The following is a 14,018-nucleotide window of genomic DNA, read 5'->3' on the forward strand; positions in this document are numbered from 1 at the left end:
CCTTGAACTCTTTTTTGTAACGGATTCATTGTTGATGACTTAGATCGTTTTTGGAATTTTCCCTTGACCAATTCAAAATGGCTGACCCTTCACAAGTTCCCAAATTTAGGAAATGCAATGCTAGGGACTGTTCTAGGCGTCTTCCGAAGGCTTCTATCGACCCTCACACTGTTTGTTCCAATTGTAGGGGTAAAACCTGTCAATTGGAAGATCGGTGTGAGGAGTGCGTGGGCCTTTCGGAATTCGATTTTATCGAATTCGAAAAGTACACACGTAGGCTAGAGAGAGATAGAGTTAGGAGAAGTTCTTCTCGATCTATTGATGTATCCTCTCCTCATGCCCCACAACCTATTCCTTCCCCTGTAGTGGTTGTTCCTAACCCCCCTCCTAGTACTCAGGAACCATCGATGGCTGACATGATGCGTGCCATCCAGGCTCTGGGTGAGAGAGTTGAGTCCCTTGCAAGTGACCGCAATCAGCTCATGGCGGATGTTAAGGAGCTTAAGTGCTAAAGTGCCAAGTGATAGTGTTGTGAACAGTGTTGCGCTTGAGGGTTCGTCTGTTCGTGCCTGTCGTCCTCCTAGTCCGGGACCTCTTGCAAGCTCCCAAGTCCAGGGGAGAAGCAATGTCGTACGACGCATGGGTTCGAGAGGCTTTAATCAGCGAACAGACGTTCCCTCCATGGTATCGGGCGTATCTACCCAAGATCGCCCCTACCTACATAAGACGAGAGAGCCCATTTATACCTCGTCGTCTGAAGGTGTTTCTCGCAAGAAACTTTGGACCAAGGTCTCACGACCTTTAAAACGTAAATCGGTCCCTTCAGGACAAGTCCAACGTCCCGGTTGTAGTCACTGGGTCAGTTCGGACTCGTTGCCGTCATCTGATGACTGCTCACCGCCTAAGAGAGGCAAAGCGGTACCGCTTCAGACCCTAACACCGTCTGTCGCTGCACCTGCTCCTGTAGACCCTAAATGGGCTTTACTGCAAGACATGCAGTCCAAGCTTACGTCTCTAATGCAGGACTTTCATGCGGAGAAGGTTGCTGCCGTACCAGCAGCGAGTGCAGTAACTAGCCTACAACCTTCTAAGCGATCGGTTGTGCGTCCTGTGGACGCTGAGGTAACCTTCTCACGTACACCAGTTGAGGGAGTTCCTCCACCGATGCGTTCCAGTGTGGGCTGCCAGCCGCATGTTGACGTTAAGCGACGCACGGAAGTGGGTGTTGACGTTCTGGACGTTCAACAACCTTCAGAGTTGACTTGTTTTGACGCGGTGCGTCAACCTCCGCAACCCAGTGTGGTTTCCACTGCGCAACCCAGTCAGTCTAGACAGTCTCGAGTAGACGCTGTGCGTCCTCGCGCTACCATGGTTGTTGACAGCTCACAGACTGTGCAGCAGGTCCATGACGTTGCGTCCGGCTCAGTCACGCATGCACCAGTACGACCGGACTCAGCGAACCAGCCGTTACCCATTCCGTTGCCGTTTCCTCATCAGTTCTCGGATGAGGAACTTTCTGATGACGATGTTGCTGCACATCAAGATGAACAACAATCAGAACTGGACGAGCCTAAGTCTACTCAACCCTCTTTGGACTTTAGAAAAGTTTTGGCTATTTTCAAAGAGCTGTTTCCTGACCAGTTTGTTTCTGTGGCTCCTCGTTCTCCGCCTTCAGAGTTTGTTTTAGGCATGCCTTCTACCGCACCTGCCTTTACTAGACTAGTCCTCGCACGCTCGTCCAAGAGAGCTTTGCGGGTGATGGAGACTGGTTAGAGTCCAAGAAGAGTTTAGGGAAGACAGCATTTGCTTTTCCCCCTGCTAGACTCTCTTCCAGATCGAGCGTCTGGTATGCCACGGGAGAAGTTCTCGGCTTGGGAGTTCCTGCCTCTGCCCAGGGCGACTTCTCAAGTCTTGTAGACTCTCCCCGCCGCCTTGCCATGAGACGCTCAAAGATTTGTTGGTCATCATCGGACCTGGACCACCTTATGAAAGGAATCTTTAGGGCTTTTGAAGTCTTTAACTACTTAGACTGGTACCTAGGAGCCCTAAGCAGGAAGATCTCTTCGACAGATAAAGAGACTTCTTTGCTCATTATGTCCTGCATGGACAAGGCCGTCCGTGATGGGTCCAATGAGCTTGCTGCCTCATTTGTGTCCGGAGTCCTGAAAAAGCGAGAATCTCTCTGCTCATTCCTTTCTGCTGGAGTTACACCGTGCCAGAGATCTGAGCTTCTCTTTGCTCCTCTTTCCAAGTGCCTTTTTCCAGAAGTCCTGATAAAGGAAATAGCCGCTTCGTTAGTGCAGAAGGACACTCACGATCTTGTTGCGTCCTCAGCTCGCAAAGCTCCCCCTTTGCCTACATTATCAGCTAGACCGAGGATGGACACTCCAGCGTCTCGCTTTATTCCGCCCTTTCGTGGCAGAGCCTCCAGCAGAGGAGGTGCTCGTGCCGAAGGGAAGCGAGGGAAGAGGAAAGGATCCAAGTCCTCTAAGGGCAGAGTCTGACTGCCCGCAACTTCAGACAGCAGTGGGAGCCAGACTCAAGAACTTCTGGCAAGCCTGGGAGAAGAGAGGCACAGATGCACAATCTGTGAAGTTGCTCAGAGAGGGGTACAAGATCCCGTTTGTACGAAAACCCCCTCTAGCGACGTCTCCCATCGATCTCTCTCCCAGGTACAGAGAGGAAGAAAAGAGACAAGCCCTGAAACTGGAAGTGTCTCTTTTGCTAAAGAAGGGAGCGGTGGTCAAAGTCTCGGACCTTCAATCACCGGGATTCTACAACCGCCTCTTCTTGGTTTCAAAGAAGACAGGAGGGTGGAGGCCGGTGCTAGACGTCAGTGCTCTGAATGTCTTTGTCACAAAGACGAAGTTCTCCATGGAGACCACAAAGTCAGTCTTAGCAGCGGTCAGAAGGGAAGACTGGATGGTCTCCCTAGACCTAAGGGACGCCTACTTCCACGTCCCCATCCACTCAGACTCCCAACCTTTTCTGAGATTCGTTTTCGAAAAGGTGGTCTACCAGTTTCGGGCCCTGTGCTTTGGCCTAAGCACAGCTCCTCTCGTGTTTACGAGGCTGATGAGGAATGTAGCCAAATTCCTCCATTTATCGGACATCCGAGCCTCCCTTTATTTGGACGACTGGCTTCTCAGAGCCTCGTCCAGTCGTCGCTGTCTGAAGGATCTCAAGTGGACTCTAAATCTGACCAAGGAATTGGGACTCCTAGTCAATTTGGAAAAGTCGCAACTGGTCCCATCCCAAACTATTGTGTATTTAGGGATGGAGATTCACAGTCAAGCTTTTCGGGCTTTTCCGTCGGCCCCCAGAATAAGTCAAGCCCTGTTATTCATCCAGAACATGCTGAAGAAGGAACGCTGCTCAGTCAGGCTGTGGATGAGTCTGGTAGGGACGCTATCATCCCTGGAACAATTTGTGTCATTAGGAAGACTACACCTCCGTCCACTTCAATACCATCTAGCTTTTCACTGGAAAAAGGACAAGACGCTAGAAGCGGTCTCGATCCCGATTTCCGAAAAGATGAAGTCTTGTCTGACTTGGTGGAAGGACAATATCAACTTGAGAGAGGGTCTTCCCCTGGCTGTTCATACTCCCAACCACGTTCTCTTCTCGGACGCATCGGACGTGGGCTGGGGCGCGACATTAGACGGTCGGGAATGCTCAGGACTGTGGAACTCGAGTCAGAGGAACATGCATATCAACTGCAAGTAGCTGTTGGCAGTACATCTGGCCTTGAAAAGCTTCAAGTCTCTCCTTCGAGGCAAAGTGGTGGAAGTGAACTCAGACAACACCACTGCCTTGGCGTACATCTCCAAGCAAGGAGGGACCCACTCACTGACGTTGTACGAGATCACAAGGGACCTCCTCATCTGGTCAAAAGGTCAAGACATCTCACTAGTAACGATGTTCATCCAAGGCAACTTGAATGTCATAGCAGATTGTCTCAGTCGGAAAGGGCAAGTAATTCCAACAGAATGGACCCTCCACAAGGATGTGTGCAAGAGACTTTGGGCCACTTGGGGCCAGCCAACCATAGATCTCTTTGCAACCTCGCTGACCAAGAGGCTTCCAATCTATTGCTCCCCAGTCCCGGACCCAGCAGCAATACATATAGATGCCTTTCTCCTAGATTGGTCACATCTAGATCTCTACGCATTCCCACCGTTCAAGATTGTCAACAAGGTACTGCAGAAGTTCGCCTCTCACGAAGGGACAAGGTTGACGCTAGTTGCTCCCCTCTGGCCCGCGAGAGAATGGTTCACCGAGGTACTTCGATGGCTAGTAGACGTTCCCAGAAGTCTTCCTCTAAGGGTGGACCTTCTACGTCAGCCACACGTAAAGAAGGTACACCAAAGCCTCCTCGCTCTTCGTCTGACTGCCTTCAGACTATCGAAAGACTCTTGAGAGCTAGAGGCTTTTCGAAGGAGGCAGCCAGTGCGATTGCTAGAGCAAGGAGAGCATCCATCATTAGACTCTACCAATCGAAGTGGGAAGTCTTCCGAGACTGGTGCAAGTCAGTTTCTGTATCCTCGACCAGTACCTCTGTAGCTCAAATAGCTGACTTTCTCTTATACCTGAGAAAAGGACGATCCCTTTCAGCTCCCACTATCAAGGGCTACAGAAGCATGTTGGCATCGGTCTTCCGGCATAGAGGCTTAGATCTTTCCAACAATAAAGATCTTCAAGACCTCCTTAAGTCTTTTGAGACCACTAAGGAGCGTCGTTTGGTTACACCTGGTTGGAATTTAGACGTGGTACTAAGATTCCTCATGTCAGACAGGTTTGAGCCGCTACAATCAGCCTCCTTGAAAGATCTCACTCTAAAGACACTTTTCCTAGTATGCTTAGCCTCAGCTAAAAGAGTCAGTGAGATTCATGCCTTCAGCAAGAACATCGGATTTTCGTCGGAAAAAGCCACTTGTTCGCTACAACTTGGTTTTCTAGCCAAAAATGAGCTGCCTTCTCGACCTTGGCCTAAATCGCTCGATATTCCCAGCTTATCGGAGATCGTAGGCAATGAACTAGAAAGAGTCTTATGCCCTGTGAGAGCTCTTAAGTTCTATTTAAAGCACACTAAACCTTTACGAGGCCAATCTGAAGCTTTATGGTGTTCAGTTAAGAAACCATCTTTGCCTATGTCAAAGAATGCTTTATCCTACTTTATCAGACTGTTAATACGAGAAGCTCATTCACATCTGAGTGAGGAAGACCGAACTTTGCTTAAGGTGAAGACGCACGAAGTTAGAGCTGTTGCAACTTCCGTGGCCTTTAAGCAAAATAGATCTCTGCGAAGTATAATGGACGCAACCTATTGGAGAAGCAAGTCAGTGTTCGCGTCTTTTTATCTAAAGGATGTCCAGTCTCTTTACGAGGACTGCTACACACTGGGACCATTCGTAGCAGCGAGTGCAGTAGTGGGTGAGGGCTCAACCACTACAATTCCCTAATTCCATACCCTTTTAATCTTTCTCTTGAAATGTTTTTAATGTTGTTTTTATGGGTTGTCCGGAAGGCTAAGAAGCCTTTCGCATCCTGGTTGATTTGGCGAGTGGTCAAAGTCACTTCTTGAGAGCGCCTAGATTAGGGGTTTGATGAGGTCCTGTTGTATGGGTTGCAACCCTTGATACTTCAGCTCCTAGGGGTCGATCAGCATCCTAAGAGGATCGCGAGGCTCCTTAAGGAAGACGTACTTAAAAGGCAGAGTAATTGTTCAAGTCGACTTCCTTACCAGGTACCTATTTATTTTGTTTTTGTTATTTTGATAACTTCTAAATGAAATAAAAAACTCTTAGCTCATAAAATGTAAACATATATCACTGGTCTCTACCCACCATCCTGGGTGTGAATCAGCTATATATTCACCGGCTAAGTTAAATATTTAAAAATGATATTTTAATTATAAAATAAATTTTTAAATATACTTACCCGGTGAATATATAAATTAAATGACCCTCCCTTCCTCCCCAATAGAGACGCAGTGGGACGAGGAGAAAATTGAGTCTTTGTTTACATAAGAGCTGGGTATCTGGTCGACAGATGGCGCTGTTGGGCACACCCGCAACCTGTGTAGCAATCGCTGGCGAGTTTTTTCCGTAGAGTTTGTCTGTCGAGCAACAGAGTTGCAGCTATATATTCACCGGGTAAGTATATTCAAAAATTTATTTTATAATTAAAATATCATTTTTAAGTACTGGGTATTTATGCAGAGTTTCTGTTTTCAGGTATGAAAAGCACATGGCTTTCCACCGTAAATATCCTGAGAAGTTTTCACCTGAAAGTATCCTGGCTGAACAGGGTACACTGACTGCACAGTATCAAACTTTACCTATATATTTTTCCAACGTTTGTTTAAGATTTTTACCTGTAAGTGTTTTTTTTTTTATTATTATTTTGACATGCATATTTCGTGGGGGAATTTTGGTCTTTAAAACCACTGTCTTAGTGGTACTTCAATTAATTGGTAATGGACAACAAGGCTATTGTTTATATTTGGTTTAAGGTAAAGGATTCTATAAAGATGAAATAAAAGATTTAATTTTTCCATTGGAAATGTTTGTTGATTTTAGTTATCACATGCAAATATAGTTACAAAGATTCTCCATCAACCTAAATTACTACTCATTGAGCTCTTGCAGGTATTTATTGAGAAGACAAGTGCTCTGATTTCTTGTTTACACTCACTATATCATAGAAATTAGATTTACATATTTTATAGTTTATATATCATTTTAATGTTTTAGCTTAGTCCTGTAGTCTATTAATGTTGTGAAGAGTGTAATCTATTGTTTGATTCCAATATTAGATGCTAATGTTAATATTGTTGAAAGGTATAACTTTTATTTTTTTTCAGGTCCTTGACATCATTAATCATAGATTTCTGGAATTGGCCCAGGTACACAAAAATTTAGAGACCATCCTTGAACGGCTAGGTATGCTCTACAAATTCCATGGTATGTATTATTTCATATATCCAAATAAATGGAGGTTTTATGTATCAGGTTTTATTTTCTTTTAAATGACTTCAAAAGATGCATGGAATGAAGTTTTACCTGTTCTTATATGGTTCATATAAAAAATCTTATATAAGGCTTCCGGGTATCTACGAACTTGTCTGATTAGTGCAAATTCTCAGAGCACACAATTGAAAATACCAAAGATGAGCAGTGAGGTAAAGATATAAAGCAGAATACACAGAGAGTGGAAACGTAAGGTAGTAATGAATATATTGTTTTAAATAGAATGGGCTTACAGTTGTTAGTCACAGCCATCAAATTCAAGAATTAGTCTTTCACTCTACCTTATTTTAAGTATTGTTCTGTCTGATCTTACGCTGCTCATCTTAATTTGTTGGACAGTAACTTACGATCTATTGAACTCCTTATTCCAGATGTAAATATTAATCTGTCACCATTGTTCAATTAGTTCGTTGTGCATGTTGCATGAGATTTTTCATATTTCTGACCATCCTTTACATTTAGATCTTCCCGGATAATACCATCCTTTTCGTAATATTAGGTATGCAGTTAATTCTTATAGTCATGCCTTTTCTATCATGAGGCTCAATAATATACAGCTTTATTCCAGATGTGACCAGGTTGTGGAATGATCTTTCTAATTGGGTCGTTGAATCAGTAGCACTTCAAAAGTTCAATCTTTCAGCAAATGTTTTTATGTTGAACAGGCTGATATGTCTTTTTATAATGTATATATGAAAGGACTGTTTTAATGTTGTTACTGTTTTTAGAATATTTTATTTGGTTGTTCATTACTTCTCGTATAATTTGTTTATTTCCTTATTTCTTTTCCTTCTAGGGCTATTTTTCCCTGTTAGAGCCCTTGGGCTCATAGTATCCTTCTTTTCCAACTAAGGTTCTAGCTTAGCTGATAATAATAATCTATCTATTTACCAAAGCACTCCCCCCAATCTGGGCCCAATTTGGGGGTTAGCTGACATCAAACAAATAAACAAAAATGTACCTTTTCCTCACTCTGCTCCTCCTAGCCTGACGAGGGATTCAGCCTAGTTTGGCTGGTACTGCTAGAGTGACACAGACCACCCTCCCCCATTATCCACCACAAATGAAGTTTCATATGCTGAATCCCCTACTGCTGCTACCTCCACGATCACCAAGGCGACCGGAGGAAGCAGCAGTTCCTACCTGAACTGCGTCACAATCACTCGCGCGTTCATTCTTATTTCTAGCATGCTCTCTTGCCTCTCTTACATCTATTCTCCTATCACTCAGAGCTTTCTTCACTCCATCTATCCACCCAAACCCTGGCCTTCCTCTTGTACTTCTCCCATAAACTAACTCTTGCATTCATCACCTTCTTAAGGAGACAGCCACTTTCCGTTCTCTCAATATGGCCAAATCACCTCAACACATTCATATCCACTCTAGCTGCTAAATCCTTTCATACACCCGTTCTCACCCTCATTACTCCATTCCTACCCTTATCTAATCGAGATACACCAGCCATACTCCTCAGACACTTCATCTCAAACAAATTCAATTTCTGTCTCTCAGTCACTTTCATTCCCCATAACTCTAATCCATACATTTTTGTTGGTACAATCACTTTTTCATACAGAACTCTCTTGACATTCAGTCCTAACTCTCTATTCTTCACCACTCCCTTCACTGCCCCTAACACTTCGCATTCTTCATTCACTCACTGACGTACATCTGCTTTTACTCCACCATTTGCTGCAACAACAGACCCCAAGTACTTGAACTGATCTACTTCCTCTGTAACTCTTCATTCAGCATGACACTCAACCTCGCATCACCTTCACTTCTCGTACATCTCATAACCTTTCTCTTACCCACATTAACTCTCAACTTCCTTCTCCCTCATACCCTTCCAAACGCCATCACTAATCGACCAAGCTTCTTTTCCAAGTCTGCAACCAGTACAGTATCATCCGCAAACAACTACTGATTTACCTTCCATTCATGATCACTCTCGTCTATCAGTTTCATTCCTCGACCAAGCACTTGAGCATTCACCTCTCTCACCCCTCCATCAACAAATGTATTGAATAACCATGGTGACATTACACATCCTTGTCACATCCCCTCTCACTGGAAACCACTCGCTCTCTTCATTAGGTGAAGATAATAATAATAGTAATGATAATGATAATAATGAAGTAAAATCTGCACACACGATACAAAGTAAAAGTAATGAATATGAAATGTCGAGCACTATTGAATTATAATCAACCTCACACAGACTGCTTATTTTTATTATATTTTAGAATATATATGCAAATTTTAATTATAGAGCTTGCCAGTTCCCCTCCCAAGAAATAAAAATCATCTAAGTGTCTTATCATTATCAATTCCACCATAAATAACTAGCCTAGTATCTTTAGATTTCTCTTTGAAATTAATCAAGTTTTAAGCACTTTAACTTACTTTTCCTGAGAAAAACTGAGCTAAACACACTAGTCACAGTGGTTATTTCAAACATAGTACACTGAAAGCTAACAAATCCAGAGTAAGACTACTTAAAACACAATAAAACTTATGACAATTTGGGAAGGGATACGTCTTATGATTGCTGAGATGGCAGAAAAACTAAATAACAAAGAACCCCTAGTGCTTCACTTCTTGCAGTTAATTGATAGAGTATCTCATTACTTTACAAGAGGCATCTGCCTATTGAAAGGAAAGACAATGTGATTTTTTTTTTTTTATTTTAAGGATAAATATCAATAAACTGAGCTTCTGGAAAAGAAGAAATATGAACATTAGAGGAGGTTCATAGAAATAGTTATCTTACTGTATATGCATTAACATTTTGTTTATTTTTATTCTTATTTATAATGTAATTATGAATTTTTATAGTTTACTATTTACTACTAAAATATTTAGGACTACAGTACTGTATTATAAAGTGAGCACCTGGTACTAGTAGAATATCAGGAAAAAATATGTTAAAATAATTTCTCTGAAGTCAGTCTGTAGATTGGATATGCAAGGAATAAAACTCCATCTATTCTTACAACTTAAAAGATTCTATAATATAAATTAATTGCATGCTCTGCATGAGATGTCTTTTTATGATATGTTAACTGGGTTTCTAGGTCTCCAACATCAGCTGCCTTTTGCAATGCATTCGGTATATTGTGAACAGATGTTGAAGATTCATCAGCCAAGTTGGTGGCCATGATTCCTCAGGCTTTGATGCATAAATTTCATATTATTATTATTATTATTATTATTATTATTATTATTATTATTATTATTATTATTATTATTATTATTATTATGTGCATGAGAGTTGTAATTCAAGGGGTATTAGTTTGTTGATTGTAGTTGGAAAGGTGTATGTTAGACTACTGATTAATAGGATTAAGGATAAAACAGAGAATGCAATATTAGAAGTACAGGGTGGTTTTAGAAGAGGTAGGGGTTGTATGAATCAGATTTTTACAGTTAGGCAGATATGCGAGAAATATTTAGCAAAAGGTAAGGAGGTGTATGTTGCGTTTATGGATCTGGAGAAAGCGTATGATAGAGTTGATAGGGAAGCAATGTGATGAGGTTATATGGAGTTGGTGGAAGGTTGTTGCAAGCAGTGAAAAGTTTCTACAAAGATAGTAGAGCATGTGTTAGGATAGGAAATGAAGTGAGCGATTGGTTTCCGGTGAGAGTGGGACTGAGACAAGGGTGTGTGATGTCGCCGTGGTTGTTTAACTTATATATTGATGGAGTGGTAAGAGAGGTGAATGCTCGAGTGCTTGGATGAGGATTGAAACTGGTAGACGAGAATGACCATGAATGGGAGATAAATCAGTTGTTGTTTGCGGATGATACTGCACTGGTTGCAGGCGAGGAAAAGAAGCTTGGGTGATTAGTGACAGAATTTGGAAGTGTGTGTGAGAGAAGGAAGTTTAGAGTTAATGTGGGTAAGAGTAAGGTTACGAGATGTCCGGGAAGGGAAGGTGGTGCGAGGTTGAATGTCATGTTGAATGGAGAGTTACTTGAGGAGGTGGATCAGTTTAAGTACTTGGGGTCTGTTGTTGCAGCAAATGGTGGAGTGGAAGCAGATGTACGTCGGAGAATGAATGAAGGATGCAAAGCGTTGGGGCCAGTTAAGGGAGTGGTAAAAAATAGAGGGTTGGGCATGAATGTAAAGAGAGTTCTGTATGAGAAAGTGATTGTACCAACTGTGATGTATGGTTCGGGGTTATGGGGAATGAAAGTGACGGAGAGACAGAAATTGAATGTGTTTGAGATGAAGTGTCTAAAGAGTATGGCTGGTGTATCTCGAGTAGATAGGGTTAGGAACGAAGTAGTAAGGGTGAGAACGGGTTTAAGAAATGAGTTAGCAACTAGAGTGGATATGAATGTGTTGAGGTGATTTGGCCATGTTGAGAGAATGGAAAATGGTTGTCTGCTAAAGAAGGTGATGAATGCAAGAGTTGATGGGAGAAGTACAAGAGGAAGGCCAAGGTTTGGCTGGGGGGATTCAGCGTTATGAAGTTTCATCTGTGGTAGATAATGGGGGAGGGTGGGCTGTGTCACCCTAGCAGTACCAGCCAAACTCGATTGAGTCCCTTGTCAGGCGGGGAGGAACGTAGAGAGGAGAGGTCCCCTTTTTTGTTTCATTTGTTTGAAATCAGCTACCCCCCATAATTGGGGGAAGTGCCTTGGTATATGTATGTATTATTATTATTTTGGTTGTTGTTATTACTACTTCTACTTCTACTACTACTAGCTTAGGTACAACTCGAGTTGGAAAAGCAGGATGGTATAAGCCCAAGGGCTCCAACAGAGAAAATATCCCAGTGAGGAAAGGAAACAATGAAATAGATAAACTAAAAGAGAAGTAATGAATAATTAAAATATTTTAAGAACAATAACAAGATACTAATAGATATCTTATATATGAACTATAAAAACTTTCAAAGAAACAAGAGGAAGAGAAATAAGATAGAATAGTGTGCTTAATTGTACCCTCAAGCAAGAGAACTCTAGTACCCCAGTTTAGGATCCATTTAGTCCTTGCCTTTTCCCATGAATTTGGGTCATAAAGGGAGGTGGAAAGCTAACAGCTATGGCTATGAGGGATACTACAGTCTTTCCTTATCATTCAGGTGTGTTTAGTAATGAAGATGCCTGTGAATGTAGAAAATCTGCAAAAATGTGCTTACCACCTTATAACATGTGTTGTTTAAGTGTCCAAGAAGGTTGCCGTACAAAGACAACCTGCTCAACTTTTCTCAAAGGTTATTCATTCAAACCTGTCCATACTCCATCTGACCACATTCAGACTATGCACCATATCCTCAGAAAAAGGGTTTCCAAAATCCTCAAGACTGTCTTACAGTGACCCCTCGTTTATTGCAGTAGAAAGGTTCCAAGACCGGCTGCGATACTTGAATTTTCTCGAAGTACGGACACCACATTTACAGTAATCCCTCGCCGTTTCGCGGCTCAAGTTTCGCAGCCTGAGTGCATCACGGATTTTCAAAAAGATTCATAAAAAATTAGGAAAAATGGTGCGAATATTATGCGGGCGCTAGCGAAAGGCAGGCAGAGTACAGTAGAACTCCAGGTATCAACACGGAGATGGCGCGCAACTCAAAATCCTTCTCTCTGATTCGCTGGCCATCTCGGCTCCAGAATCTCGTAAGCTGATTGGCCGAGACGCTTTACCCAGCATCTCTCCCTACATGTGTATACTAAAGTATATTCAACCAATCACTACAAAAAAAAAATTGACAGCTGATTTTTCAAAACATGAAATTCTCAGAGAAAAATTTAAAATACTAAAATCCTATATAAAAATCATCATCATCTAAGCCTATTGGCATAGAGGGCCTCGTTAGATTTCGCCAGTTGCCTCTATCTTGACCTTTTAATTCAATACTTCTCCATTCATCATCTCCTACTTCACGCTACATAGCCCTCAGCCCTGTTGGTCTGGGTCTTCCAACTCTTCTAGTGCCTTGTGGAGCCCAGCTGAACCTTTGGTGAACTAATCTCTCTTGGGAGTGCGAAGAGCATATCCAAACCATCTCCATCTACCCTCATCATGTTCTCATCCACATATGGCACTTGAGTAATCTCTCTTGTAGTTTCATTTCTAATCCTGTCCTGCCATTTAACCCCCAATATCCTTCTGAGGTCTTTGTTCTCAAACCTACTAAATCTATTGGAGATTGTTTCATTGTCATACCATGACTCATGTCCATACAGTAACACTGATCTCACTAAACTGATTTATAGTCTGATTTTTATATGTAACCTCAGGTGATTTGATTTCCAAATTTTACTTAACATAGCCATTGCCTGATTTGTTTTTTTAAATCTTTCACTAAACTCTAATTCTAAAGACCCTGTATTGGAGATCATTGTTCTAAATACTTGAATGATTCTACTTTATTAATCCTTTCTCCTTCCAATGATATTTCATCTTCCATTGCATACTTCGTTCTCATCATCTCTGTCTTTCTTCTATTTATCTTCAGTCCAACCTCGTGTGATATTTCATGCATTCTGGTAAGCAAGCATTGCAAATCCTGTGGTTGTCTGCTTATGGCAACAGCATCATCAGCATACTCTAGGTCTGCTAAATTCCTATCACCAATCCAGTCCAATTCTTCTCCACCATCTCCAACTGTTCTACGCATTGCAAAATCCATGAGGAGGGTAAACAACATAGGTGGCAACATATTCCCTTGGAATACTCCGCTGCTCACTAGAAATTCACTTGATAAGACTCCATTAACATTAACTTTGCACTTGCTGTGCTCATGAACAGACTTAATCAAATTTTTGTATTTAGGAGGAATTCCATAATAATGCAGGACTCTACATAGAATTGGCTGGTGCACACTATCAAAGGCTTTTTCATATTCCACAAATGCCATCAAAAGTGGATTTCTATATTCTACACATTGCTGTACAATGTCTCAAAAGGAAAATTTGGTCAGTGCAACTTCTGCCTTTTCTAAATCCTACTTGTTCATTTCTCAGCTTTTCATC

The 14,018-nt window shown here is 42.2% G+C and overlaps 2 protein-coding genes across 2 annotated transcripts in view; one reads left to right on the forward strand and one right to left on the reverse strand.

Annotated features, from left to right (window-relative positions):
* LOC137646049 (mediator of RNA polymerase II transcription subunit 23-like) overlaps window positions 1-14,018 on the reverse strand; it is a 714,542-nt gene that overhangs the window by 244,680 nt on the left and 455,844 nt on the right. The window lies entirely within an intron of this gene.
* The window catches only part of LOC137644755 (mediator of RNA polymerase II transcription subunit 23-like), a 74,301-nt gene that overhangs the window by 58,082 nt on the left and 2,201 nt on the right, over window positions 1-14,018 (forward strand). Inside the window, exons 7-8 of the mRNA XM_068377652.1 lie at window positions 6,237-6,378; window positions 6,866-6,965. Of these exons, the coding sequence (XP_068233753.1) occupies window positions 6,237-6,378; window positions 6,866-6,965 (242 nt within the window). The remainder of the gene's footprint in view (window positions 1-6,236; window positions 6,379-6,865; window positions 6,966-14,018) is intronic.

This window comes from Palaemon carinicauda, chromosome 8 (assembly GCF_036898095.1).
Source record: "Palaemon carinicauda isolate YSFRI2023 chromosome 8, ASM3689809v2, whole genome shotgun sequence".
In the NCBI taxonomy this organism is placed as follows: domain Eukaryota; kingdom Metazoa; phylum Arthropoda; class Malacostraca; order Decapoda; family Palaemonidae; genus Palaemon; species Palaemon carinicauda.